This window comes from Gasterosteus aculeatus, chromosome 7 (assembly GCF_964276395.1).
Source record: "Gasterosteus aculeatus chromosome 7, fGasAcu3.hap1.1, whole genome shotgun sequence".
Taxonomy (NCBI): Eukaryota; Metazoa; Chordata; class Actinopteri; order Perciformes; family Gasterosteidae; genus Gasterosteus; species Gasterosteus aculeatus.
This window is the reverse complement of record NC_135694.1, coordinates 1,953,050-1,977,755: the sequence shown is the minus strand read 5'-3', so window position 1 is coordinate 1,977,755 and position 24,706 is coordinate 1,953,050. Positions and strand designations below refer to the sequence as shown.

At 41.7% G+C, this 24,706-nt stretch overlaps 3 protein-coding genes across 20 annotated transcripts in view; all 3 read left to right on the top strand.

Annotated features, from left to right (window-relative positions):
- Nucleotides 1-13,219, top strand: part of LOC120814647 (uncharacterized) — a 51,789-nt gene extending 38,570 nt beyond the window's left edge. For 3 of the 4 annotated variants that reach the window (XM_078105353.1, XM_078105350.1, XM_078105355.1), the window contains exons 3-5: nucleotides 11,315-11,370; nucleotides 11,510-11,872; nucleotides 11,982-13,219. In XM_078105353.1, coding sequence (XP_077961479.1) covers nucleotides 11,315-11,370; nucleotides 11,510-11,872; nucleotides 11,982-12,211 — 649 coding nt within the window. In that variant the 3' untranslated portion in view covers nucleotides 12,212-13,219. The remainder of the gene's footprint in view (nucleotides 1-11,314; nucleotides 11,371-11,509; nucleotides 11,873-11,981) is intronic. The other variant, XM_078105351.1, reaches the window with a different exon arrangement.
- On the top strand, nucleotides 800-3,961 carry LOC144410209 (uncharacterized). Its single transcript, XM_078105361.1, has 4 exons — nucleotides 800-1,015; nucleotides 2,282-2,337; nucleotides 2,477-2,839; nucleotides 2,949-3,961. Exons 1-4 carry the CDS (start codon nucleotides 915-917, stop codon nucleotides 3,068-3,070), a joined length of 642 nt encoding a protein of 213 aa, XP_077961487.1. The 5' UTR covers nucleotides 800-914; the 3' UTR covers nucleotides 3,071-3,961.
- Nucleotides 13,220-14,333: 1,114 nt separating the features above from the next.
- The window catches only part of LOC120813994 (uncharacterized), a 54,894-nt gene continuing 44,521 nt past the window's right edge, over nucleotides 14,334-24,706 (top strand). The window contains exons 1-5 of one of the 15 annotated variants that reach the window (XR_013468111.1): nucleotides 14,334-14,564; nucleotides 15,150-15,349; nucleotides 15,708-15,763; nucleotides 16,077-16,265; nucleotides 16,375-16,654. Coding sequence is in view for 3 of the 15 variants with exons in the window: in XM_078105342.1 (XP_077961468.1) it covers nucleotides 14,488-14,564; nucleotides 15,708-15,763; nucleotides 15,903-16,265; nucleotides 16,375-16,445 (567 nt within the window). In the remaining 12 variants the exon portion in view is untranslated. The other 14 variants (XR_013468109.1, XM_078105342.1, XR_013468103.1 and 11 more) reach the window with 14 other exon arrangements.

The following is a 24,706-nucleotide window of genomic DNA, read 5'->3' as shown; positions in this document are numbered from 1 at the left end:
TAGTGTGGGTCTCTCAGGCATGTGACCTTTTAGGTGGGCTTGTGATCCCTGACCACAGCAAAGTCAGGGATGAACCTCCGGTAATAATTAGTCCCAAAAAGGATCTCACCTGCGTCTTTGTTAACTTCAGCCCGTCCTGGATGGCACAGAGTTTTGCCTCCTGGGGTTTGACCAGGCCCCGTCCGATGGTGGACCCCAAGTAGTAGTACTTAGTCTCCCCAAAGGCCGGCTTACATTTCATGGGATTCGCTGTCAATCCTGCTCGTGGGAGGGACTCCAGGACCTTCTGTGCACGAGGTAAGTGGCTTTGGGCTCTGAATCACATCTTCATCCAAATATCCTTGCTGGGGTTCAAGTACCTGATCCTTTAACCGCTGGAACGTAGCGAGGCTCCAAACCGGCCAAAGCCATCATGCAGTACTGCCCAAGGCCTCCTGGGGTGCTGAAGGCCGTCTTCTCCTTGGATCCTGCAGACAAAGGAAGCTGCCAAGTATTTTGTTTTTTAGGACTTTATTTCAGTCACCTGAAGAAGAGAAAAGAAATATTCACCTCATTGATTGTTTCACAACACTTACTGCAGATAAATGAAAGAAAGCTGCAGACACATCTTTCATCAATCAATCAATAAAGTACTTCTATTCTAATCTATTCATGAGCTCATATTTTACAAGCTCAAAAAGAACATCCATGTTAACGTGGAGATGACAAAGAACACTGTTTAATCTCCTTTTATTCGGCACTGGGCTTTCATTTGGAACCAGATTACTTTGTTTCTCTTACAAAGGTGTAGGTGGTGGGTGGAGACTTTGTGTCACTGGCTTGTTGAAAGCATTTTCTGTTGCGATGGACGTGTTACTACAAGTCCAAACACGTCAGGGAGCAGCAGGGAGAATTTTATACAAACGGAATCCTGTATGATCGGCGCTTGTGTGAGTGCACCTTCACTCGTGCAGGTTTTGGAAGAAGTAGTTTATTTATTGAAGAGCTTCAGTTCACATCACCCAAGACGTCCAAGGTAAGAAGAGAGTGACTTAATAGATGTTAATATAATCATAACACCAACATTATGTGAGGATTCCTGGATTACACAAGATATTTACGGGTAGTAACGTTGTTTGTTATCTGCTTTAAAGAGATTAAACGATAAAAAGATGCAATTTATTGACGACATATGAGAATATAACCTGTAGATTGTGGATTTAAAGGATCTGAGGGACTCAGCAGACCTGCAGCTCTCTGGGACTTTGTTCCTCATATGTGGAGCAGATAAACTGAACTTCCGTCTAGCTGTGACTCTGTGAACAAGAAGGAGACAAACTAAACAATCAGGGATAAAGAATTCAGTCTCTGAATTAAATAGAACTTTCTCCGTTTATTTACCTTGCAAGCAGTGGCGGCTGGTGTATTTTTTTTTGGTAAGGCCAGTCAATCAGTTTGAGTAAACATCCCAGTATGATTCAATGTAAAAAAGGCATCAAACACGCATTATTACTTTGCAGGTAAATATTTAACATGTATTCCAACAGTTTAACATAATAAGGACATCTTATTCAAACGACCATGTGGTAACTATTATAAATATCCAATATAAATATCATGTAATAAATGTATTTATATAAAATCTATTGCCACATATAAGAAGCTAACTAGCTAGCTAAACCTGCAGGTGCTTCCCTTTCACGCCAGCCCGTTGTCTGATCTGGTCCAGCTGTTTTACCTCTAGTTCTTCTCTCTCGCAAAGTTCTCGTCTGGTACCGAGTTGGGGTCGGGTCTTCTTGAAGGACACTGCCGGTGGTCGCTCTTGTTATGTTGTTAAGTGGCGGGTGGGAGACTCGCCCCGACGAGAGCGCAGCGAAGGGCCCAAATCTCAATGTATTTTAGGATTCATTAACTTTCTCAGTGATTGGCTAACTGCTTCTTAGCCCCTCTGCTTTGGGACCGACCCGAGCCCAGCTGAGAAGAGCGGAGAGGACTTAAGGAAAAGCACATATTTTGCACAGATATTTTAATATACAAATAATACCGGGTATATAATCCACGTTTGAAAAACACAAATAGACACATAATTTCTTATATAATTAAAAAAAATTATAATTTTTTTTTGTGGCTCAATGTGGGGCCACGCTGCCACTGGAATATTGTTAATAATATATTTTAATCAAAATGGTTTGTGGTCGGAGGACCAGGAAACTACAGATGAGCATCAGGATGTGAAGACACACTGTAGATTGTTGGTGTGATGATGATGTTTGAGCCTCTTCTCCTCTGTCTCCTCTCACAGGGAGGAGATGATCTGCAGCATCCTGGTGATCTTCATCCTGACCTCCTGTGTCTGTGGTCAGTTCACTTTTGTGTTTGTGAAGCAGCTGTGAAGCATCAGCACACACTCCTCAGAAACATCTGGAGATGGAGTCTAAAGGCTCCATGTTAAAGCTGTCACTTTGTCACCTCCTCCTCTCCTTCTCTGTCTCCTCAGCAGGGTCATTTGTAGTGAATGTGACACAGAGCTGGTATCATGCAGAGGAGAACCACAACATCTCACTGGAATGGATGTTCCCCACCAGCACGGACCCCTCCCCCAACGCCCTTTATATCACTTGTGAGATGGTAGCTGATGAGATACCATCACTCATGTTTCATCTGTATGAAGGTGTCGAGGTCCCAGAGATTCGGGATGTACGCTTTGCAGGACGAGTCCAGTGGGACAAAGACGTCCTCAGAGAAGGACGACTCAGACTTCACATCTCCAGACTCCAGACTAATGACTCGGGGCTGTACTGGTGTGAAGTGCTCACAAGTTATGGCGTGAACTTCAAGGAATGTCACCTAAAGGTCACTGGTAGGTTCATTAAGTTAAACTTACTAACACGTTTAATTCAGCAGCTTTATTCAGATAAATAAACCTTTTTCTTTACATGAATAAACAGATTTGTTGTGTCTCTTTGCAGCAGTGAAGGATCGACCCGAACCTGAGACAACGAGTGACACCAGTCTGAGAGGAGATCCTCAGGGATGGATTGTTCTCTACTGTGCACTGGGACTGACAGCAGCTCTACTGGTTGTTTATTAATTTCATCTTTGCATTACAAAAAATATTAGTGATCACCACAGAAATGATGCAACAATCAATGGTGACATGAAGTGTCAGGGAGACTGTGGGTGTAGAGTCCAACCAGAGGATCAACGGTTCCATCCCTGCTGACCCGCGTGTTGATGAGCCCTTGAGCAAGACACTTAACCCAGCATTGCTCCTGTAGCTGTGACCACAGAGTGAGAATGGAGTGAATATTAGTTACTGACGGCAGGAAGCTGCTCATCAGTGTGTGAGAGGATCAATGAGAACACATTTATATTTATATACCGGTTTAATTTTTGTGTTCTCTGACTGAGATTCAAAGGAAATCCACAGTCTTTACAGACTGAAGTGTTTTTTTTGTTCTAGACCTTCAGCTCCTCTAACAGAGACTCTGACTACTGAACATATTCTGCATTAAGCATCATGCTGCTCGTCATCAAAGACTAATGTTTATTCTGGTTCCTGATCATAAAGAAAGGAAAAGATTAATATTCTGTATGTTAACTTGATTTTGCTCAGAGTGTCTGTCACATTTCTGGTGACGTCACTGTACGTCTGGTCATTGCGCCTCGCTCCGCAGAATGAGAAACGTCACCACGTTGTGGTCGTAAATCATTTCACTGTCGTAAAGCCTGTATAAAGAGAAATAGATCCTCACGCTGCCTCAATATTGCATTTTGCACATAATGCGATTAATCGATATTAATCGATGACCACAGAAAAATCGTGCAATTTATCAAATTCAATATCTTCATCTTTTTCTAACATTAATACATACCATTTCATATTTGTACAAAAAATACACTGTTACATTACTTTTATTTACTATCCTACTTTTATCTTTGAATATATTGTGCATGGAATAAAGTATTACTTTTATAATCACTACGAAATCAGTCTCTTCAATTCAATTCAATTCATTTTATGTTGTATAGCCCAAAATCGCAAATTACAAATTTGCTTCAGAGGGTTTTACAGTCTGTACACATACGACATCCTCTGTCTCGAAACCCACCATCGGCACAGGAAAAACTCCCCTAAAAATGAAAGAACCCTTCTGTCACGTGCTGTCCTGTTGGGGGAACGGGAAATGACGAGGATACAGCGTACTGGTTTACAGTCTTTATGGAACCGTTTTCATACAGCACGCGATCAGCTCCAGCTCCTTCGCCAGCCTCCCTCGCTGTCGCCGGATCTCTCCTACTTAAAGGTAGAACACACACACACTGATTATCATCAATCAATTATTCCCCCGGCACCGTTCCCAGAACCACTCCCTTCTCCGTCCCCTCTGCAGCCGAGCCAAACCACGGCCCGCCACCACATACCCCCACCGCCCGACGTAGGCCGGGGAGCCGTCCGGCCTACTCCCCCCCTTTCAGGAGCGGGAGAGGAACTCAGCCACAGTCATCTGCGCCCCCGACCTATGGACCACCTTGAAAATAAAAGGCTGTAGAGTGTGTATCAAGTGAATCAAGCAGCGAAATCCAGATGAGGTGATTTATGATATGCGAGTGTGTAAAGTGTGAAACATGTTGGACTGTTGTTCCAGACGCTCGTCCTCCTGTTCAGTAGTCGAGATCATCAGCGTTCACCCTGTTGCCTCGTCTAAGTCAGGAGGGCCGTACTTTAGGCCTCTGTGAGTACATGAATATGTGGTAGAACACCTGTGAACACGCGTGTGCGTGTACTCCAGTGCTGTAGAGTCAGTTTACGCTGTGAATAAGCAATGAGGACATGTGAAGGACAGACGTTATGAGGCATGATGGGACATATCTAGCAGCTTGGGGACCAATGGGTGTCCATCAGGGAGCAGACGTTCAACTAGAAGACGATACCTGTTCCATCCACCAGGGGGCGTCACGTGATCACACTACTAACTAGTGATAACAACCAGGTTCTCTGCATCTGCACCGCTGCAGTAGTTCCCACACGTTTTCTGTCAGGGCCCCTTTGAGGAAACAGACTCATTGCAAACCTGCCCCCCACCCCCCGAAATATAGGGACGCTCCTTTGTAAAGCGAAGCTAATTTATTGGCAGCACATTTCAACATCAAGCCAATTCAAAGCTCTTCACATAAGACAAAGACAAAGTCCTCAATGATGCGTTGCACTGTGGCGTTGGAGCTGTGGCTCAGATGGAGCAGAGGGCTGCTGTGGAGGAACACTTCTTCTGCAGTCAAAACCACAGCGTTTATTCCTGACAACTCTTTAATGTCAAAAGACCAATATTGGATGTTATGTTCATTGCTATAAACTGGACGATCAAACATTTGTCTTTTCGTTTTTTAACTATCAATATTTTGTTTTCTCTCACGATACTTCTTATATTGCGATATCTTGACCTGCAGTTTCATGAAGAAAAGTATTTCTGTGATGCGAGGCAAACAAGTGTTTACAAAAAGCCTTCAACATTTACAAACTATTCTATTTGCCAATTCAGTACAATTATATATTCTTTTGAATTTAAGGATTTTTCAAGGTAATTCTTCAAAATCTTCAGCATCTTACTGAAACAAAAAGAAGGCTCTTGTAGACAAACACTGGTTACCAACTTGCCAGGCCGAATCTTTATGGAGTCGTTCAGACGCCTCCAGGCAGAGAAAAACTCCTCTCACCTGTTTGTGTGATGGAGAAGTTGCATCACAGACGCCACTGTGGATGTTTGCAGATCGGGTTCCACCCTCAACGCTCTGTGAGAGACGTGGTTCACCACATGGTCCATAAGTGAAGCCTTATTCCATCTGAAATAACAGCTCCTTGTCTTCTTTGTCTCCCTCCACCAACCCGTCTTCCTTCTTCCACTTACAAAATAATATTAGTCTTTCTGAGCTCTATATAAAAAAACTATATAACTATATATTACAGTATATATATACTGTAACATATATATATATATATATATATATATATATATATATATATATATATATATATATGTGTGTGTGTATATATGTATATATGTGTGTGTGTGTGTGTGTGTGTGTGTGTGTGTGTGTTCACTAACAAGTCTAAAGTCTCTGCTCAGTCTTTCAGCTGAAATAGAATCACCAGTGTTTTGAAGGCTCATTCCGTGTTGAATGTGTGGTTCACAGTTCTGACAGCAGTGTTTTAGCATTTGAACAAAGTGCTGTAAATCCACAGTGTTGCGCAGGTTGTGGAGACGTCATGTGATCAGTGTGTAGAGTTCTGAAAACTGTGGTCAAGCAATGAAAGAGGAACTAGAGTTTGGTCCTGATGACCTGCTGCTTCTGCAGACTGCCAGTTTTACACATGTGACTCCCGCTGACGTTTTCTAAAAGCTCTGCACTACTTCACTGCCGTCCCAACACTGACACACCGCCTTGCTAGACCTGTTTTTTGACTCTGTGTACAGGTCTTTGTCCCCACTCCTAAAACTATTCAGTCGTCATGTCACACTTACTGGTACGTCCTGCAGACCAGTTTTTAGTTCCGCTTTGCAGCCAAAATATTTGTGATACACCTGAGAGTGGAAAATAAACCTTTCTATTCTATTTCAAGCTTGGTAGTATGAATATCTGTGGTGAATTAGTTGTAATTCTCCCTTCTGCTTCTCTGTAAAGGTGCGCTCAAAGTCAGCAGAACATCTGCCTCGTACCTTACGTCCTTACTTTCAGGACGGAGAAGATGTTGGTTCCATTGCAGGAGTCTGAGGGCGTTTTGCACTGCGGGAGCATTTCCTTCTCTCAAAGAAGGCTCTTGTAGACAAACACTGGTTACCAACTTGCCAGGCCGAATCTTTATGGAGTCGTTCACGTTGACACTGACTTCCTTGTTTATCTTGAATGGTGACGGAACATGTTCTACTTCTTTTATTGGGATTTCATCAGATGTCAGCTGGGTTTCTCCTTGTTTTATGCAGGAAAACACTGCACCTTTGGTCTAATAGTGGACGTCTGTCTGCCTCCAAAACGGTTTTCTAGACTCGCCTAATTAAATAACACTGTATACCAGGTGATTTTTAGGAAAGAAGAAAAGCCAGGATGACTCATTGTATGAATGTATCACACCTCACCGCTTATAAAAGCTGGTTCTAGTCAGAAAATGGTCGATTATCATATTCATGACGGTCAGGAACACATCCTGCAGCAGATTAGGCTGATTGTGACGTCACAGAGGAGATTATGTGCTTTTATGTATAAACTTACTGACTGAACAGGTTACATGTTGAAGGCCTTCAGATCAGAGAGAGAAGAGAAAGATTCACCTGACTGGTCTCCACTGGTTACACAACACTTATTGCAGATAAATAATAAAAGCTGCAGTAAAGAAATGTCCTCACTTTGAGACATTCAGACAGCTCCTTTAGAAACTGAGATTTTACGACTTCAAAAAGTACAATGATGTCAACATGCAGGTTAAAAATGTCCTTTCTTTAAAAAGGCACTACGGTTTCTTTTGGCGTCAACTTGGTTTGTTTCTCTTACTAAGATGTAAGTGGAGGGTGGAGACAGTCCTCGTGTTTCCTTCTTACATTCTCAGCTGAGTCCTTTACAGTCCTTTAGTTCCTCTCAACGCTTCAACGCAGTTCAAATTGTTTTTGAGAAACTGTCACACATGTCATCACATAACGCTGATAAACTCTGTGGGAGATTAACAACCGGTAGAACTGGTCGACTCAATCCTCTGCAGCTTTGTGTGCAGTGTGAAATCATTCTGTTGGTCCGGTCATCACAGCGATGACTGTCCAGCTGGGACTAAACCAATAAACAGTATAAAGTATCTTCGGTGCTTCCATTGATTATCACATGAAACAAACCTGTGAACGCCTTCAACATCTGTTGGCGACCTGGAGAAGGTGCACCGGGAACCGCAGGGTTGGCGGTTCGAACCCCTGCTGCTCCATGTCCCATGTCGAAGTGTCCCTGAGCGAGACGCCCAACCCCTACCTGCTCCCCGGGGGCCTTTACGGCAGCACGTGCTCCCACTGTGTGGGGGGTTAAATGCAGAGAACAATTTCCTGTGTGTGTGAAATAATACTTGGCAATGAAAAGGCTTCTTCTTCTTTGGTCTGACAGTGGATGTCCATCTGCCTCCAATCTGTTTATGACTCGTCTACTTAAATATCACTGCATGCCAGAGTGTTTCCAGGTACGACGTTTAAAAAAGGTACCACCCTCTCCAGAATTGATGTTGTAGGACATCAACTGAGGCAAAAAGCCAAATGCATGTTGGCATTTAGTCAACTATCTGTCAGTGTCATGTTCTTAATCACAGAGCGGGTTGTTTTACGTTTCTCCAGCGGCTTGGCCTCTGGGGGAAGCAGGTTCTGGTCTTTTACATCTCACTTGGGTCGTCCATGTACGGGCGGCAGTTCTCACTTTTACATTTTTTTTAAGGTAGACATAATTATTTTCATTATTCTGGTAGATGAACTCCAGCATTCTGATTGGTTGACAGTGTGTACAGGGTGTACTGTATTAAGCCGTAATGTACTGTACCTGTTTACATTTACATAGCAGTGAAAACTCTAACAGTTAGTTGGTGGTTAGTTGTCATTTCAGTTTTCAGCTCGGTGGCAATCACCGAAAAAAAAGCCCCGACATGCCTCAAATGAGAGATGTAAGACGCCTTTTAGCTAAAGAGGACAATTCAGGTGGACGTCATGAGCGATGTGAATGAATGAGATGGTGCGACATCTTGCAAAGAGACCTGGGATGTTTTCAGACGACGCACAAGTGAATGTCCATCTCCCAACTAATCATAAAGCAACTCCTGGTGCTAACAAGCGTGATGTTGCTGTATCTCCGTTGTACAGCAGCAGCCAAACGTACAGGGACTATTTTCTTCAGGCTACTGAAATGTGGCCACAAGGCAGCTATTTACTTACTATTAATAATGTTGCTGATGACAGTATTATAAAAGCAGTAAGGTAGTCGAGGCTGTGCTTTATTGTCAATGTTACACTTTAAGGGTTTGTCCTGAACTGGAACTGCCTCGAGTACCTTATTGTGTGTAAAAACACATTGTTGAGATAAGTGATGAATCATGAGACTTATTTACAGGTTAGAATGTTTCTATTTCTTTCTATCTGAGAGCCTCATAGTGAATAAACTGACCTCACAGCATTATTGGTGACACACACACACACACACACACAGATGAATTCAGTACCTGTCAGTTTAGACACAATTTCTCATCGAATCGATATGAAAATGTGTCTCAACTTTTGACTGGTGCTCTATATGCAGCAGATAATAGAAAGACATTTGCTAATAAGTATTCAATAAGAGTACAAGTACTTCAAAAGTAACTGAGTAACTAACTGTGACCTGTAGTTAAGTAAAGATTCAAACATTGACCTCTGAGATGTAGTAAAGTACATTAAGATGTTTACGGAGCAGAAGCATGAAGCGTCATTAGATCAAAGTACTGAAGTAACAAACAGTACAATGTTCACTCTCATTCCATCAGAAGATCTAAACCGTCTGTTACGTCACATATTTAAAGTCTTTGGGGTTTCAGGACTTGTTGAATCGGAGGCTCGGGTCAACATTTATAGTCAATAACCTGAACAACAGACCATCGATGAATTACATTGTCCCCAGTTTGTAAAGTCACTTTGTTGCCAGAATGAGAAAGAGACATTAGTCATTAAGTCATCAGTCACCTCATTGGGTGTAAACATTACAGGTCATTTAGCAGACGCTTTTATCCAAAGCGACTTACATTACACTTTAAACACATGGCTTTTTCACATTTTGCCCGGGGAGCAATTAGGGGTCAGGTGTCTTGCTCAGGGACACTTCGACTTGAGACATGGGGCAGCCTGGACTGGAACCACCAACCTTGCGGTTCCCAGCACACCCGCTCTTCCCCCTGACGACACCACGACACAAATGACTCAGACAGGAGTCTTAGTCAACAAAGCGAGCGATGTGAATTCTTTCAGTTAATCTCCCCGTTGCAGCTCCAAAAAGAGGCGTGTCTCTTCAAACAGGTCCGACTTAAAACTGACTCTAAACCACGCCCACCACCACACGCTACTTAAAGCAGCGTCTCGTTAAAGCCTCAGGCTGTAACACGTCGCGTCCTCGCTGCGCACCTCGAGCTGTGAAGAGTCCAGACAGAAGAAGAAGAACCGCGTTCTGAGGACATGCGAGGTAATGAATGAATGAATTAATGTCTTGATGTTGGTGTTTGTATCATTTGGTCAAACGCATCCGTCCTCCTGCTGGAGTCAAATTAAAGATGAAATCCTACTTTAAGGGTTCTGAACAGAAGATGGTTCCGTGAGTTCCTGCCGCTGTCTTTAAGGAGTGTTTTGGTTCGTAGAGGGTTAATGAACTGGTCCACACTCCAGTACAGGACGTGCAGGCTGATGGTACCCAGACAAAACTAAAACAATCTTTATTAAATACTTGTCTTTAATAAAGGTGCATTTTTATTTGTACTCTTTATTCTTGTGTTTATAGATGCAATGTGTGTGTTGGGATTACAAATGTAGCAGTTACGCATAATCAAATACTAAGAAGTGGCAGAATAAGCAGCTTTTACCGTCAATTCAGTGCGGATCTTCAACATGTTGCACAACTCTGCTGTGCACGTAAACCGGCCAGTAATCACGTGACGTGTCCAACATGGACCAATTCATATCCAGATGTTACTGGACAAATAATCTACCGATTAGTGAGTCGGCAACTATTTCAGGTTTAATATTAAACTGATAAGTTTAGTTGAGTGATGCCAACTGCAAGACGTTTAACATCTAACTCCACTACTGGTGTGTTTATGGACGTCGAGGAAAACAGCTGTATTCAAACATAAAACATATAATCCCAATCAAACATAAAGGTACAGCAGTTCTATATAAACACATGTTTAAGTCCTCTGATGAAAGTCTCAGTTACGGAGTCCAGATAATGTCACTTTGTGTTAAAGTAGACTGCGTGTCCGGTGTGTGTTGGGTTGCGTGTCGGTTGATATGTCCTTTGATGTTAAAAGTGCTTTTAAGATATTACAAGTCTTTTTTTAAATCTATAACAACAAAGATTAATGTTCCCTGTTGCAGGAGCGAGATGAGTCTGTGCTGGGGAGTTCTCTCCTTGATGATAGTGTGGCCTGCAAAGAAATACTTCTAAGTGAGGACATTAAAGGATATTAAGAGTTTCAGTTGGAAACAAAGTCTAAAGAGATGTAAAGACATCGTTTCCTGATGTGATGATGATGATGATGATGATGATGTTTGAGCCTCTTCTCCTCTGTCTCCTCTCACAGGGAGGAGATGATCTTCAGCATCCTGGTGATCTTCATCCTGACCTCCTGTGTCTGTGGTCAGTTCACTTTTGTGTTTGTGAAGCAGCTGTGAAGCATCAGCACACACTCCTCAGAAACATCTGGAGATGGAGTCTAAAGGCTCCATGTTAAAGCTGTCACTTTGTCACCTCCTGCTCTCCTTCTCTGTCTCCTCAGCAGGGTCATTTGTAGTGAATGTGACACAAAGCTGGTATCATGCAGAGGAGAACCACAACATCTCACTGGAATGGATGTTCCCCACCAGCACGGACCCCTCCCCCAACGCCCTTTATGTCTCCTGTGAGACGTTAATTTATCAGACACACTCAGTCCTGTTTCATCTATATGAAGGTGTCGAGGTCCCAGAGATGCAGGATAAACGCTTTGCAGGACGAGTCCAGTGGGACAAAGACGTCCTCAGAGAAGGACGACTCAGACTTCACATCTCCAGACTCCAGACTAATGACTCGGGGCTGTACTGGTGTCAAGTGGACACAAGTTATGGGAGGAACTATAAGGAATGTCACCTCAATGTCACTGGTAGGTTCATCAAGTTAAACTTACTAACACGTTTAATTCAGCAGCTTTATTCAGATAAATAAACCTTTTTCTTTACATGAATAAACAGATTTGTTGTGTCTCTTTGCAGCAGTGAAGGGTCAACCTGAACCTGAAACAACGAGTGACACCAGACTGAGAGGAGATCCTCTGAGATGGATCGGCCTCTACTGGGCACTGGGACTGACAGCAGCTCTACTGGTCATTTATTCATTCTGTCTCTACATTACCAAAAGGATTAGAGATCAGTACAACAAACGATACATCAAAACCACAATTCAAGTTATTGATCCTTTAAGGTTTTGCACAGAAACAGTCTGAGTTGTTCAGACTGAAGTCCAGCTGAGACACATCAGGATCTTTGGACGTCTCCTGTGTGTCTCATGGACCAACAGCAGCATGAAGGTATCAGTGAGTCCACAGAGACACGTGTGACTCAGGGAGCCCAGCTGGTGAACGCTGAGCCCTCGTTGTGTGTGATGGTGAGTTAGTTTAGTTTCATCAGGACCAAACTGATTCACCTTCTGACATCACAGCATGAATGTAAGTCAATGGTGACATGAAGTGTCAGGGAGACTGTGGGTGTAGGATCCAACCAAAGGATCAACGGTTCCATCCCTGCTGACCCGCGTGTTGATGAGCCCTTGAGCAAGACACTTAACCCAGCATTGCTCCTGTAGCTGTGACCACAGAGTGAGAATGGAGTGAATATTAGTTACTGACGGCAGGAAGCTGCTCATCAGTGTGTGAGAGGATCAATGAGGACATGAATGTAAAACACACCTCTACCTCGTACACCTGGACCAGGAAGCACTTTATTATCACTCATGATGGAACTTAGTACTTAAAGCAATTTGTAGATTTCTTGAAGAATTTGTACTTTCTTGATTCTTGTTCTATTTCTGTTCCCTCTTGATTGAATGAACTTACTGTCACTTTGGATAAAAGCTTTAGCTAGATGGTAAATTTAAATAAAAAGCACTTTGAGGGGTCGAGAGTATTTTACATTTACCATTTAGTGCGTTTAAGCTCAGTTACCACATTGTATTTGTAGAAAAAAAAACTTTTAATAAAAAATGAACACAATTGACATTATTAACCCCTTACCAAACTCTATCATAGCATTATGTTTCTTATTACTCAGGGAATGTTGGTTATTAAGAAATACATTATATATGTGTATATATTAGTTTCTCCCTTTGCGTAGACTACAGGTCAACCTGTTTGTTGTCTTTTAATCACTACACGTGTTGTGTGATGTCTTTCTCTCTCTTTGTATTCATGGTTGACTGTAGAAACAATTTCATGAGAATAAAGTGAACATCAGCATCCAGTGTCTGTATCTGACCTTGTTGCGTCGTAGAAGAATCAAACCATCTGAATGTGTTGCTCTTCTGACACATTTTCACACAACACGCTTTTATTCTGCCACCATAAATATCCTGAATCAAACAAATGAATGAGACAAGATCTCAGCTGAGGATCCACACCGAGTAGTTGAATATCTCCACTTAGTGACTCTCTTGCTTTCGTCAACGATTCCTGAGAAACGAGCGTCTACAGGTGTTTATACAGGTCACAAAATGTGTGGGGAGATCCACGCCGTTGAGCACGTGACGCCTCTTCACTCACTGTGCAATGAGCGTTACAATGGATGGTGCGTTCAATGTAACTCGGATTTCGGTCAACATAGGTGGTGGTATCAAGTATTACATTAATGCACTTTGGTTGATTACATTACATTGAATACAATCATAGCTGTGCATTGGATTAATCTACACACACACATTTCTAACTGAAATGAAACACAACCGGTGGCTACAGGGCAGATATTTACTTATTATTAATAATGTCGCCGGTAACAGTATTATAAGGGTCGGCCTATCAACACCCATGAACTGTAACATTATTGACAATAAAGTACAGCATTGAGAACTTTATAGTATTTCAGTATATTTTATTCTTCTTGGTTAAATATTAATATGCACTCTATTTTTTAAGCTTTTATTTACCTTCCACTAGTAAACTATATTTGTTTAAAAGCAATTTACGAACAAGTGAAAGGAGATTGACACATTTCCATCCGCTTTAATCTTTTGTGATTGTATTAATTTATGTTGTTCGAGTCTCACTATTAATGACCTTTTATTAATTTCTCATGCAAGGAGTTTTCCCTCCTTAATAAAACGACATCCACTCATTTCCGTTATCAAAGCAGACCCACAAGCAGCTACAGAATTGTCAAGAATTGTAACTTCATTTGAATGTTGTTGTTGGCTTCTTATACACGAATGTGCACGTGTCAGTTTATCAGATGTTTCTTTCTGTTCAAGTCGGGTTACGAGCTGGACGAATCGGTCCTAATGCGCAGCCGCAGTGAGGCTCCGTGTTGGTGAAACGATGGCGCATTTGTTGTAGCTGGTTGTCATCCATTCACGGACCAATCAAACGTAGAGGTGCCAGGTGACTGGCTCCACCCCTTAGAACCATAACAACAACAACAGCGAGCGAGCGAAGGAAACTGCTTCGCGTGCGAGGAGCCTCAAGGTTCACGAGAAAGCGAATGCATCTCGCTGGAGAGCAACTTCGGCTCGAGAATGTTCGATTCCCGCGCGCGCGAAGACCTAAAACGCGTCCATGCAACGAAAACTAACGGAAGCGGAGAGATCAACACGTGAGTAGTTTGACAACAACAAGTGGGCGTGGCCTGTTTGCACCTCCCACTGCTGTCGACCTTCGTCTCTTTGTATTCTGTCTGCTGCTCTTCTGTCAGGGTGCGCTCACATACTCAGCAGGGCGCCACTCGCGTACCTGTAAAGAGAGAAACATAGAAAGAACCGTGTTTTATTCTTAACTTTGTAAATGTGTTAGAATGAACTTCACTGAGTAGTTTACTTGTTGAAGAGCTTCAGTTCACATGACTGAGAGAGAGATGTTGGTGTTGTGATAATTTTAACATTTATTATGTGAGGATTCGTGGATTATACAAGATATTAACTTAGTTTGTCTGTAGAATTCAAAACAATTTCAAAAAAATGTATTGATGACAGATTGATTGATATTGATGACAGAATATAACCTGATCCATTGAGGAAAAAACAGCTGCATTATTTAGTAAAGAACAATTGTCAACAACAGCCTCATGAGGTTGTGTATGTTCCCTGTGTGGTGTTTGTTATACATGTCGGTACATAGATGTTCACACTGTGCTTCATTGATGACAATAAGAAGCTGATGGAGGAAACATGGTTTGTTTAAGGTTCAGCTGGAAACTCGGTCCAAAAGGAAAGAAGAAGTTACGTCCATTCTGCCTCTTCATGCTTCGTTCCATCAGCCTCCATGTTTGTTTCTCCTCCGCATCCTCCGTTAAAGTCTTGTTGAAGTTCTTCACGCGTCGGAGCACCAAACGCCGCCGTGTTTCGTATTAAACATCATCCGTAGTTGCAGACAGCTCCACAAGTGAGTCTCAATGAAATAAATTAGGTACTGTTCACTTGAGGTATAAAACAAAAAGAAATAAAATAGACCATGTGTGACTAACTGGACCATCCAGGAAGTCAGTGTAAACTTCCCGGATGGTCCATAAAAGAGTGTAATCATCACAAACAGTGGCAGAATACCACTTCAAACAAATCAATCAATTCACAGCAACATACAATGACTGAAAACCACAAAATAGAAATGCACAAGCAGGATGGCTGCGTGTTTGTAACAAGCATGATGAAGAATACAAAGAGCATCAGGATGTGAAGACACACTGTAGATTGTTGGTGTGATGATGATGTTTGAGCCTCTTCTCCTCTGTGTCCTCTCACAGGGAGGAGATGATCTGCAGCATCCTGGTGATCTTCATCCTGACCTCCTGTGTCTGTGGTCAGTTCACTTTTGTGTTTGTGAAGCAGCTGTGAAGCATCAGCACACACTCCTCAGAAACATCTGGAGATGGAGTCTAAAGGCTCCATGTTAAAGCTGTCACTTTGTCACCTCCTCCTCTCCTTCTCTGTCTCCTCAGCAGGGTCATTTGTAGTGAATGTGACACAGAGCTGGTATCATGCAGAGGAGAACCACAACATCTCACTGGAATGGATGTTCCCCACCAGCACGGACCCCTCCCCCAACGCCCTTTATGTCTCCTGTGAGATGTTAATTAATCAGACACACTCACTCATGTTTCATCTGTATGAAGGTGTCGAGGTCCCAGAGATTCGAGATGAACGCTTTGCAGGACGAGTCCAGTGGGACAAAGACGTCCTCAGAGAAGGACGACTCAGACTTCACATCTCCAGACTCCAGACTAATGACTCAGGGCTGTACTGGTGTCAAGTGGACACAAGTTATGGGAGGAACTATAAGGAATGTCACCTCAATGTCACTGGTAGGTTTATTAAGTTAAACTTACTAACACGTTTAATTCAGCAGCTTTATTCAGATAAATAAACCTTTTTCTTTACATGAATAAACAGATTTGTTGTGTCTCTTTGCAGCAGTTAAGGATCGACCCGAACCTGAGACAACGAGGGACACCAGACTGAGAAGAGAAAGGGAAAGCATCGTTCTCTACTGTGCACTGGGACTGACAGCAGCTCTACTGGTTCTTTCTTTATTTTCTGATATTAGTGATCAGAACAACAAACAATACCTCAGAGTCACAATTTAAGTTATTGATCCTTTAAGTGATTGCACAGAAACCGTCTGAGGTGTCCAGCTGAGACAAATCGTGATCTTAAGCCTGTTTGTGTTATTAAAAACTACTTTAATTTCCAGTTTACGTGTTTAAACTCCAACTTGACCCAAAAAGTGCTTTTAAATAGCTGATTTATCTAAACGCTGTTCATCAATAACATTGAATACCCCAAACTTGATGGAAATAGACTGGCTTCCACTGACAGGGAGAGCAGTGTGATAGAAACGCCCTCACACTAAATCACAGTGTCCACAGTGGTCATTGTCGTCCTGTTTATAGCTGTGGATTTGTTAACAGGAAGTTTGCGACATTAGATTGTTTTGTTATTTTTTATAATATGTCACTTCGAATGGAATTCTCATCACGTGCGTACAACGTAAAGCAGATGCAGTACCGTTTGCAGCCACAACGGGCTGGTGGCGCTCGTTCAAGATAGATAGAGAGATGGATACATTATACTAGATTACATATATATATATATATATATATGTAATATATGTAAAAAAAACGCAAAACTAATTCGAAGTTCAATATATATATATATATATATATTGAACTTCGAATTAGTTTTGCGTTTTTTTTATCTGCATTAAATAACTGATGATGTGATGTTTGCTGAAATCAATTGGACAGCCCTCCGTACAAAATGTTCCACCAGCCACATCTGGATCTTTGGACGTCTCCTGTGTGTCTCATGGACCAACAGCAGCATGAAGGTATCAGTGAGTCCACAGAGACACGTGTGACTCAGGGAGCCCAGCTGGTGAACGCTGAGCCCTCGTTGTGTGTGTGAAGGTCAGTTAGTTTAGTTTCATCAGGACCAAACTGATTCACCTTCTGACATCACAGCATGAATGTAAGTCAATGGTGACATGAAGTGTCAGGGAGACTGTGGGTGTAGAGTCAGAGGATCAATGGTTCCATCCCAGGCGCTCTGAGGGGTCGGGAGAATAGAAAAGCACTTTGCTCTTATATTGTTTCCTCTTTCAAAAGAATAAATTGTACTTTTGAATGCAACGTTTTAAAAAACGAACACAAAAGATGTTATTAACCTTCACCAAAAAATAGCATTACATTTTTAAATACTCAGGGAATGTTATTAATATATGTAAGTCTCGTTTTTATTTTTTATCCTATTGTTACACTTTTAAAAGAATTGTATTTTTACTTTCCACATTCAAATCACAAATCAAAACCCATTAGCTGCTTTTAAATGTGAGACCAACATTGTGTGTTTTATTTATTATCTTTTCTATCTCATGAAGGTGTCACGACTCCTCAGGCGATGTTCGCAAAATCAAAGTTTATTAACAAAAGGCAAATGCCGCTGAGATGAAAATCACTCTTGATAGAGGAAAAATCCCAGAAGGATCTAGAAAATGAAACTAAGCTGAAAGAGGAATCAAACAGAAAGAGACCCTGAACAAGGTACGAAAAACGTGGTAAAGCTGGACGATGGACGTGGATACACGCTGGTTCTCTGTGACACGGGAACAGGACAAACGGAGACGCAGACAATATACACACAAGGTGAAGACACAGGTGGAAACAGGGGAAGGAGAGACAGTGGGACCTGCACAAAGGGGGGAAGAAGCCTGAAACGAGAGGAACGTCGGTTTTCAAAATAAAACAGGAAATCACGAGACACATAGACACGAGACAACTTGATTAACACATGACAGAATGTTGGTTATTTAAATATATAATTTCATTTATTTATTTTATAAATATATATATTTATGTACTACTGCAGTAGTTCCCGCCACCGTTACAGTAAACAGAATAAAAGCGTTTTATTAAAAATATATGTAAATATACTTGTGATTTTCTATTTATGGCACAATTCTATAACTTCATCAGGTATCACAATAATAATCAAAATACGATCTGAAACAGTTTCCCACTTGTGGAATCAATCCAGATGATCAACAGTGAGCACCAGTGACATTGAAAGGAGGTGAGGCGTATTCTACTTCTACTTCTATTCTACTCAAGTACAAGTACTGTTACATTGCTTAAATTGTACTCAATTACAAGTACTTTGGTAAAAGTACAACGTACTCTTCTAAAAAACTACTCAGAGTACAAATTACTTGCAAACGGCAAAACAAATCCAGCAATAAAACGCTGCAAGAGAAAAATGCGGCAATCACAAAAACGACCGGAGAACACGTGACGCAAACTTCAAAACACGTGCAAGAGAGAAACGCTGCAAGTTTACTCGAAACACAATGGAAGTTCTCCAGCCCACTGGGGGGTCTTGACCTGTGGGACAGCGGATGGACTGTGGGAGATCGGTAACTCCAGGTACGGCCCCGGGGCAAGTCGTCCTCCGTCTTTTGTTCATTATTGTCCGTGGTCACTTCTGTCTCCATTTAGGCTTCTTTCTCAAACTCTCAGTCCTTCTCAGTCTTTACAGCGCTGTGTATTTTACATCCAGAAACATTTACCTGCTGCAGTTATATAGTTGTCCTTTGCTTACATTACGTCTCAGAATAAGACGGGCGCCATCTGACAGCCAACAAGGATTTGCATTGAAATCTGACGGTTTGAATATTATTTTAAATTGTGGGCAAACTCAAAAGCGACTTTTGATTTTAAAAGTAGCGAAGTAGATTACAAGGTGTAAATTGTACTCAAGTATGAGTAAAATTACACACTTGAAGAAAATACTCATAAAAGTACAAGTGCCCAAAAAATCTACTCAATTACAGCGCCGTGAGTATTTGTACTTCGTTACTTCCACCCCTGCTTCTAACTTCTGTAAACCAACCAGGTTCTCTGCATCTGCACCACTGCAGTAGTTCCCACACGTTTTCTGTCGGGGCCCCTTTGAGGAAACAGACGGTTTGGCACTAAACTGATTACTATCAACAACTTCTCCGTTTACACTATATGAGTCACGCCCCAATAGGGCGATGAGCCAATACGCTTGAACCCCAAAGACGTGAAGCTTTATGATTGGTCGGTAGAACAGTGGAGTGGGAGTTTAGTCAGTCTATTTCATTTCTGTAAGAGTGTACTCATAATCAGATGAATGGTGTTTCAGGTCCTTCACACGTGTGAACGCACCTTCACAGAGAAAGAGAAAGAACCAGCACGTGGTCTGAGACCGTTATTTTATTCTTAACTTTGTAAATGAGTTCTGATGAACTTCACAGACTGAGGAGTTTACTTGTTGAAGAGATTCAGATCACAGGACTCAAGACGTCCAAGGTAAGGAGAGAAGGACTTCATCGATAACACAAGATATTTACGGTTAATAATATTTGTTTAGTTCATTAAATATAATTAACCTGTAAAAAGATGAAATGCATTGATCAGATCAGAATTTAACCTGATCATCAAGATAAAAAACAGCTAACTCACAACTGCTCTGCACTTTAGCTTGTTAGGACTTCACTTACTGTTACTGTACTGTTTTATATTTATATTGCACACATTTCATTCAATCTGAGGTTTTTTTACAACCTGCTCAGTTTTGCACTTTTCCCCTTACCTCATTTCTGCCTTATTTTTATTTCATGTACATTGATGTAAATATTGTATTTTTATTTTAATTTTAAAATTGGTCGGCTTTCCAGTAAAGGCAAGCACAATAATTTCAATACACAGCTCGTGTGTAACTGACAATAAAACATCTTTGAATCTCTGCGTAAAGAATCCTAATCAGCCTCATGAGGTTGTGTGTGTTCCCTGTGTGGTGTTTGTTACACATTTCGGTACGTAGATGTTCACTCTGAGGTCTGTGGAGCCAAATGCAGAACACAAGCTTTGAAACTCGAGAGATTCATGTGGTCGTTGAACGATACAATATGAGATAGTTGAGTGATTTTATTCTATGATTCTGACGAGTAGAGTCCAGAACAGCCAAACAGAACTTGGTTCCTGGCGTCAATGGTTTCACATCATCCTGAATACAGTGTGTAGAAAGTGTTGATCCTTAAGTCTCTTTGTTCCTACGTCTCCTGAAGGCAACGCGTTGATGAGGTTAAACTCCACCAGATCAGGAAGTCTGAATCTGCAAAAGGAAGATCAGGGAAACAAAGACGTTAAATTGAAAAAAAAATCTGAAACTATACGATTTAAATCTGAAGATATAAAATCTGTAATATAATACTGCGAATATTCAAAAAAATATATAAATAAGTGGAGAATGAAAAAAATATTTTATAAAAAAAAAAAGAGGAACTGAGTCTAAACCGTTCAACCCAACTTTTCGTCCACATATTTTTATTTGAATATTGTATTTTTGAATGTTCAAGATCAAGTCTTTCAGGTTCCCATTTCTTTTTCAAATGATCAAAACCTTGATATCAAGCCCTTGTTTTCCCTCTCGGCCAACGGCTCGTTACTCAACAAGCACACGTGACCGTTGGAGGATTTTGGTGAAACATGAGGAGACCTGATCAGTGCAGGTGAAGCAAAACCCAGAGGACACAAGAGATGACAACTCTTCAACCAAGAAATGTAGAGGAGAAAAAGGGAAAGAAAAGACAAGTCAAGACAAAGTCCAGTTGAGAACGGCTGGTTTATGATCCAGCCAAGAAAATAGTGTAATGCACTGATTTTAGGACGTGAAAAGGTTGAGGGGGTCTCTTGTTGGGACAAGAAACTTCACAGTGCAAACAATAAAGGACCATGAAGTTTCCATCGGCCATGTGAAAAGCATTAACGATTAAACGCAAAGTACCTCTGCACCAGTTATATGCAAAAAGCTACTCTTTTTGTCTTTGTCTTAATCAGTTGCAGATGTTACACACTTTATAAAGCTCCTTATGTATATGTACAGGCGACCGTACACGAACATCTTGTATTTGGCTATGAGTGAAACATCTCCAGGAAAACCAGCTTCACTTTGTGGTTGTAGTTCTCCTGGAGGTTGTCATCAGCATGAAAGCTTTGTGTGTTTGTAACAAGCATGATGAAGAACACAAAGAACATCAGGACGTGAAGACACACTGTAGATTGTTGGTGTGATGATGATGTTTGAGCCTCTTCTCCTCTGTCTCCTCTCACAGGGAGGAGATGATCTGCAGCATCCTGGTGATCTTCATCCTGACCTCCTGTGTCTGTGGTCAGTTCACTTTTGTGTTTGTGAAGCAGCTGTGAAGCATCAGCACACACTCCTCAGAAACATCTGGAGATGGAGTCTAAAGGCTCCATGTTAAAGCTGTCACTTTGTCACCTCCTCCTCTCCTTCTCTGTCTCCTCAGCAGGGTCATTTGTAGTGAATGTGACACAGAGCTGGTATCATGCAGAGGAGAACCACAACATCTCACTGGAATGGATGTTCCCCACCAGCACGGACCCCTCCCCCAACGCCCTTCATGTCTCCTGTGAGACGTTAATTAATCAGATACACTCAGTCCTGTTTCATCTGTATGAAGGTGTCGAAATCCCAGAGGATCAGGATAAACACTTTGCAGGACGAGTCCAGTGGGACAAAGACGTCCTCAGAGAAGGACGACTCAGACTTCACATCTCCAGACTCCAGACTAATGACTCGGGGCTGTACTGGTGTCTAGTGGACACAAGTTATGGGAGGAACTATAAGGAATGTCACCTCAATGTCACTGGTAGGTTCATTAAGTTAAACTTACTAACACGTTTAATTCAGCAGCTTTATTCAGATAAATAAACCTTTTTCTTTACATGAATAAACAGATTTGTTGTGTCTCTTTGCAGCAGTGAAGGATCCACCCGAACCTGAGACAACGAGTGACACCAGTCTGAGAGGAGATCCTCGGGGAAGGATCGGCCTCTACTGGGCACTGGGACTACTGGGACTGACAGCAGCTCTACTGGTTGTTTATTCATTTTATCTTTGCATTACCAAAAATATTAGTGATCACCACAGAAATGATACGAAAATCAATGGTGACATGAAGTGTCAGGGAGACTGTGGGTGTAGAGTCCAATCACAGGATCAACGGTTCCATCCCTGCTGACCCGCGTGTTGATGAACCCTTGAGCAAGACACTTAACCCAGCATTGCTCCTGTAGCTGTGACCACAGAGTGAGAATGGAGTGAATATTAGTTACTGACGGCAGGAAGCTGCTCATCAGTGTGTGAGAGGATCAATGATCTTATATATTTATATATATAATATATAAGACGTAAGTTGGAGGAATGGATGAAAAAGTGGACGTTAAAAGTCATTTGTGTCATTGTGTAACTTCTCAACCTGCATCACTAAAAGTGTTTTTTTTTGTTTTTGTTTTTCTCTGACTGAGATTCAAAGGAAATCCACAATCTTTATAGACTGAAGTGTTTTTTTTGTTCTAGACCTTCAGCTCCTCTAACAGAGACTCTGACTACTGAACATATTCTGCATTAAGCATCGTGCTGCTCGTCATCAAAGACTAATGTTTATTCTGGTTCCTGATCAGAAAGAAAAGGAAAGAAGCCGTAAAGCCTGTATGAAGAGAAATAGATCCTCACGCTGCCTCAATATTGCATTTTGCACATAATGCGATTAATCGTTGTTAACCACAGAAAAATAATGCAATTTATCAAATTCAACTTCTTCATCTTTCCCTAACATTAATACATACCAATTCATATTTGAACAAAAAATACACTGTTACATTACTTTTATTTATTATCCTACTTGTATCTTTGAATATATTGTGCCTGGAATAAAGTATTACCTGTTTAATCACTATGAAATCAGTCTCTTCATTTGTCGTATTAATTCAATAAGTCACATAGTGATCAAATCCATCCTCAATAATACAAACGTGTCACATGAAGGTGAATGTTAAGAGAGAAGCAGATTAAATACACACAGCATACAAGGTACACACACTTCTCAGCATTCTGTCTATACAGTGAACACTCTTTTATTTCATAATGTGATCACTGAAGAGGTTGTTAATGCTGCTACATGTCGTGATTATTAGTGACCATTGAAAAGTCCTGAGGAGAGTTCTCTAAAGTGAGAGAAATAAGCTGTAGGCTGACTTCTGAGCGGACCGACGGCCTGCTGGCCGGGTCCTCTCGTCTCATCGTCTCTCGGGTGAAACCACAAGAACCACTCAGGTTCAAAACAAAATTGTATCAAGCAGCGAAATCCAGATGAGGTGATTTATGAAATGCGAGTGTGTAAAGTGTGAAACATGTTGGACTGTTGTTCCAGACGCTCGTCCTCCTGTTCAGTAGTCGAGATCATCAGCGTTCACCCTGTTGCCTCGTCTAAGTCAGGAGGGCCGTACTTTAGGCCTCTGTGAGTACATGAACATGTGGTAGAACACCTGTGAACACGCGTGTGCGTGTACTCCAGTGCTGTGGAGTCAGTTTACGCTGTGAATAAACAATGAGGACATGTGAAGGACAGACGTTATGAGGCATGATGGGACATATCTAGCAGCTTGGGGACCAATGGGTGTCCATCAGGGAGCAGATGTTCAACTAGAAGACGATACCTGTTCCATCCACCAGGGGGCGTCACGTGATCACACTACTAACTACTGATAACAACCAGGTTCTCTGCATCTGCGCCGCTGCAGTAGTTCCCACACGTTTTATGTCAGGGCCCCTTTGAGGAAACAGACTCATCGTAAGAAGCCAAAACCTTAAAACATGAAAGAAAAGAGTTGTTAAAAAGATTAAAAGACAACGTAAAAAATAAAATTCAATAAAATCTGCAGTGTAGAAAACCAAAATTCTGAAGAGGTTCATTAAAGTCAGCAGCAAACAGAAAAGTCTTTAATCTGGATTCAAAGGATCTGAGGGACTCAGCAGACCTGCAGGGACGTTGTTCCAGATGTGTGGAGATGTGTGTGATGATTCATAACGTATCAACAGATCAGAAATGTACTTTGGCCCTGAAACCTTTCAGTGCTCCATGAACCAACAGCAGCAGGTTGAAGTTAACTCTTTGTTTGACAGGAAGCCAGTGTGAAGACCTGAGAACTGGAGTTTCCAGTCCTAAGAGGACTCGAGCTGCAGCGAGTTGAAAACCTTAACAAGAGCAGTTTCAGTTGAAAAAATACTTATAAGGGCAGGTTTGATATTGACCTTTGACTTCTCATTGTTACAGCATCTAAACTCACCTTCTGTGGCGCTAGTTTGAGAACAGAAGTTTTTAGGGCTTGTGGGACGACACCTGAGAGGAAATGATGTGTTT

Bases quoted from the DNA above. Each gene is read 5' to 3' on its own strand.
- LOC144410209 (XM_078105361.1), top strand. From the start codon at position 915: ATGATCGGCGCTTGTGTGAGTGCACCTTCACTCGTGCAGGTTTTGGAA. The intron at 1,016-2,281 runs GTAAGAAGAGAG...CTCCTCTCACAG, and splicing joins CATCACCCAAGACGTCCAAG to GGAGGAGATGATCTGCAGCA. The intron at 2,840-2,948 runs GTAGGTTCATTA...GTCTCTTTGCAG, and splicing joins ATGTCACCTAAAGGTCACTG to CAGTGAAGGATCGACCCGAA.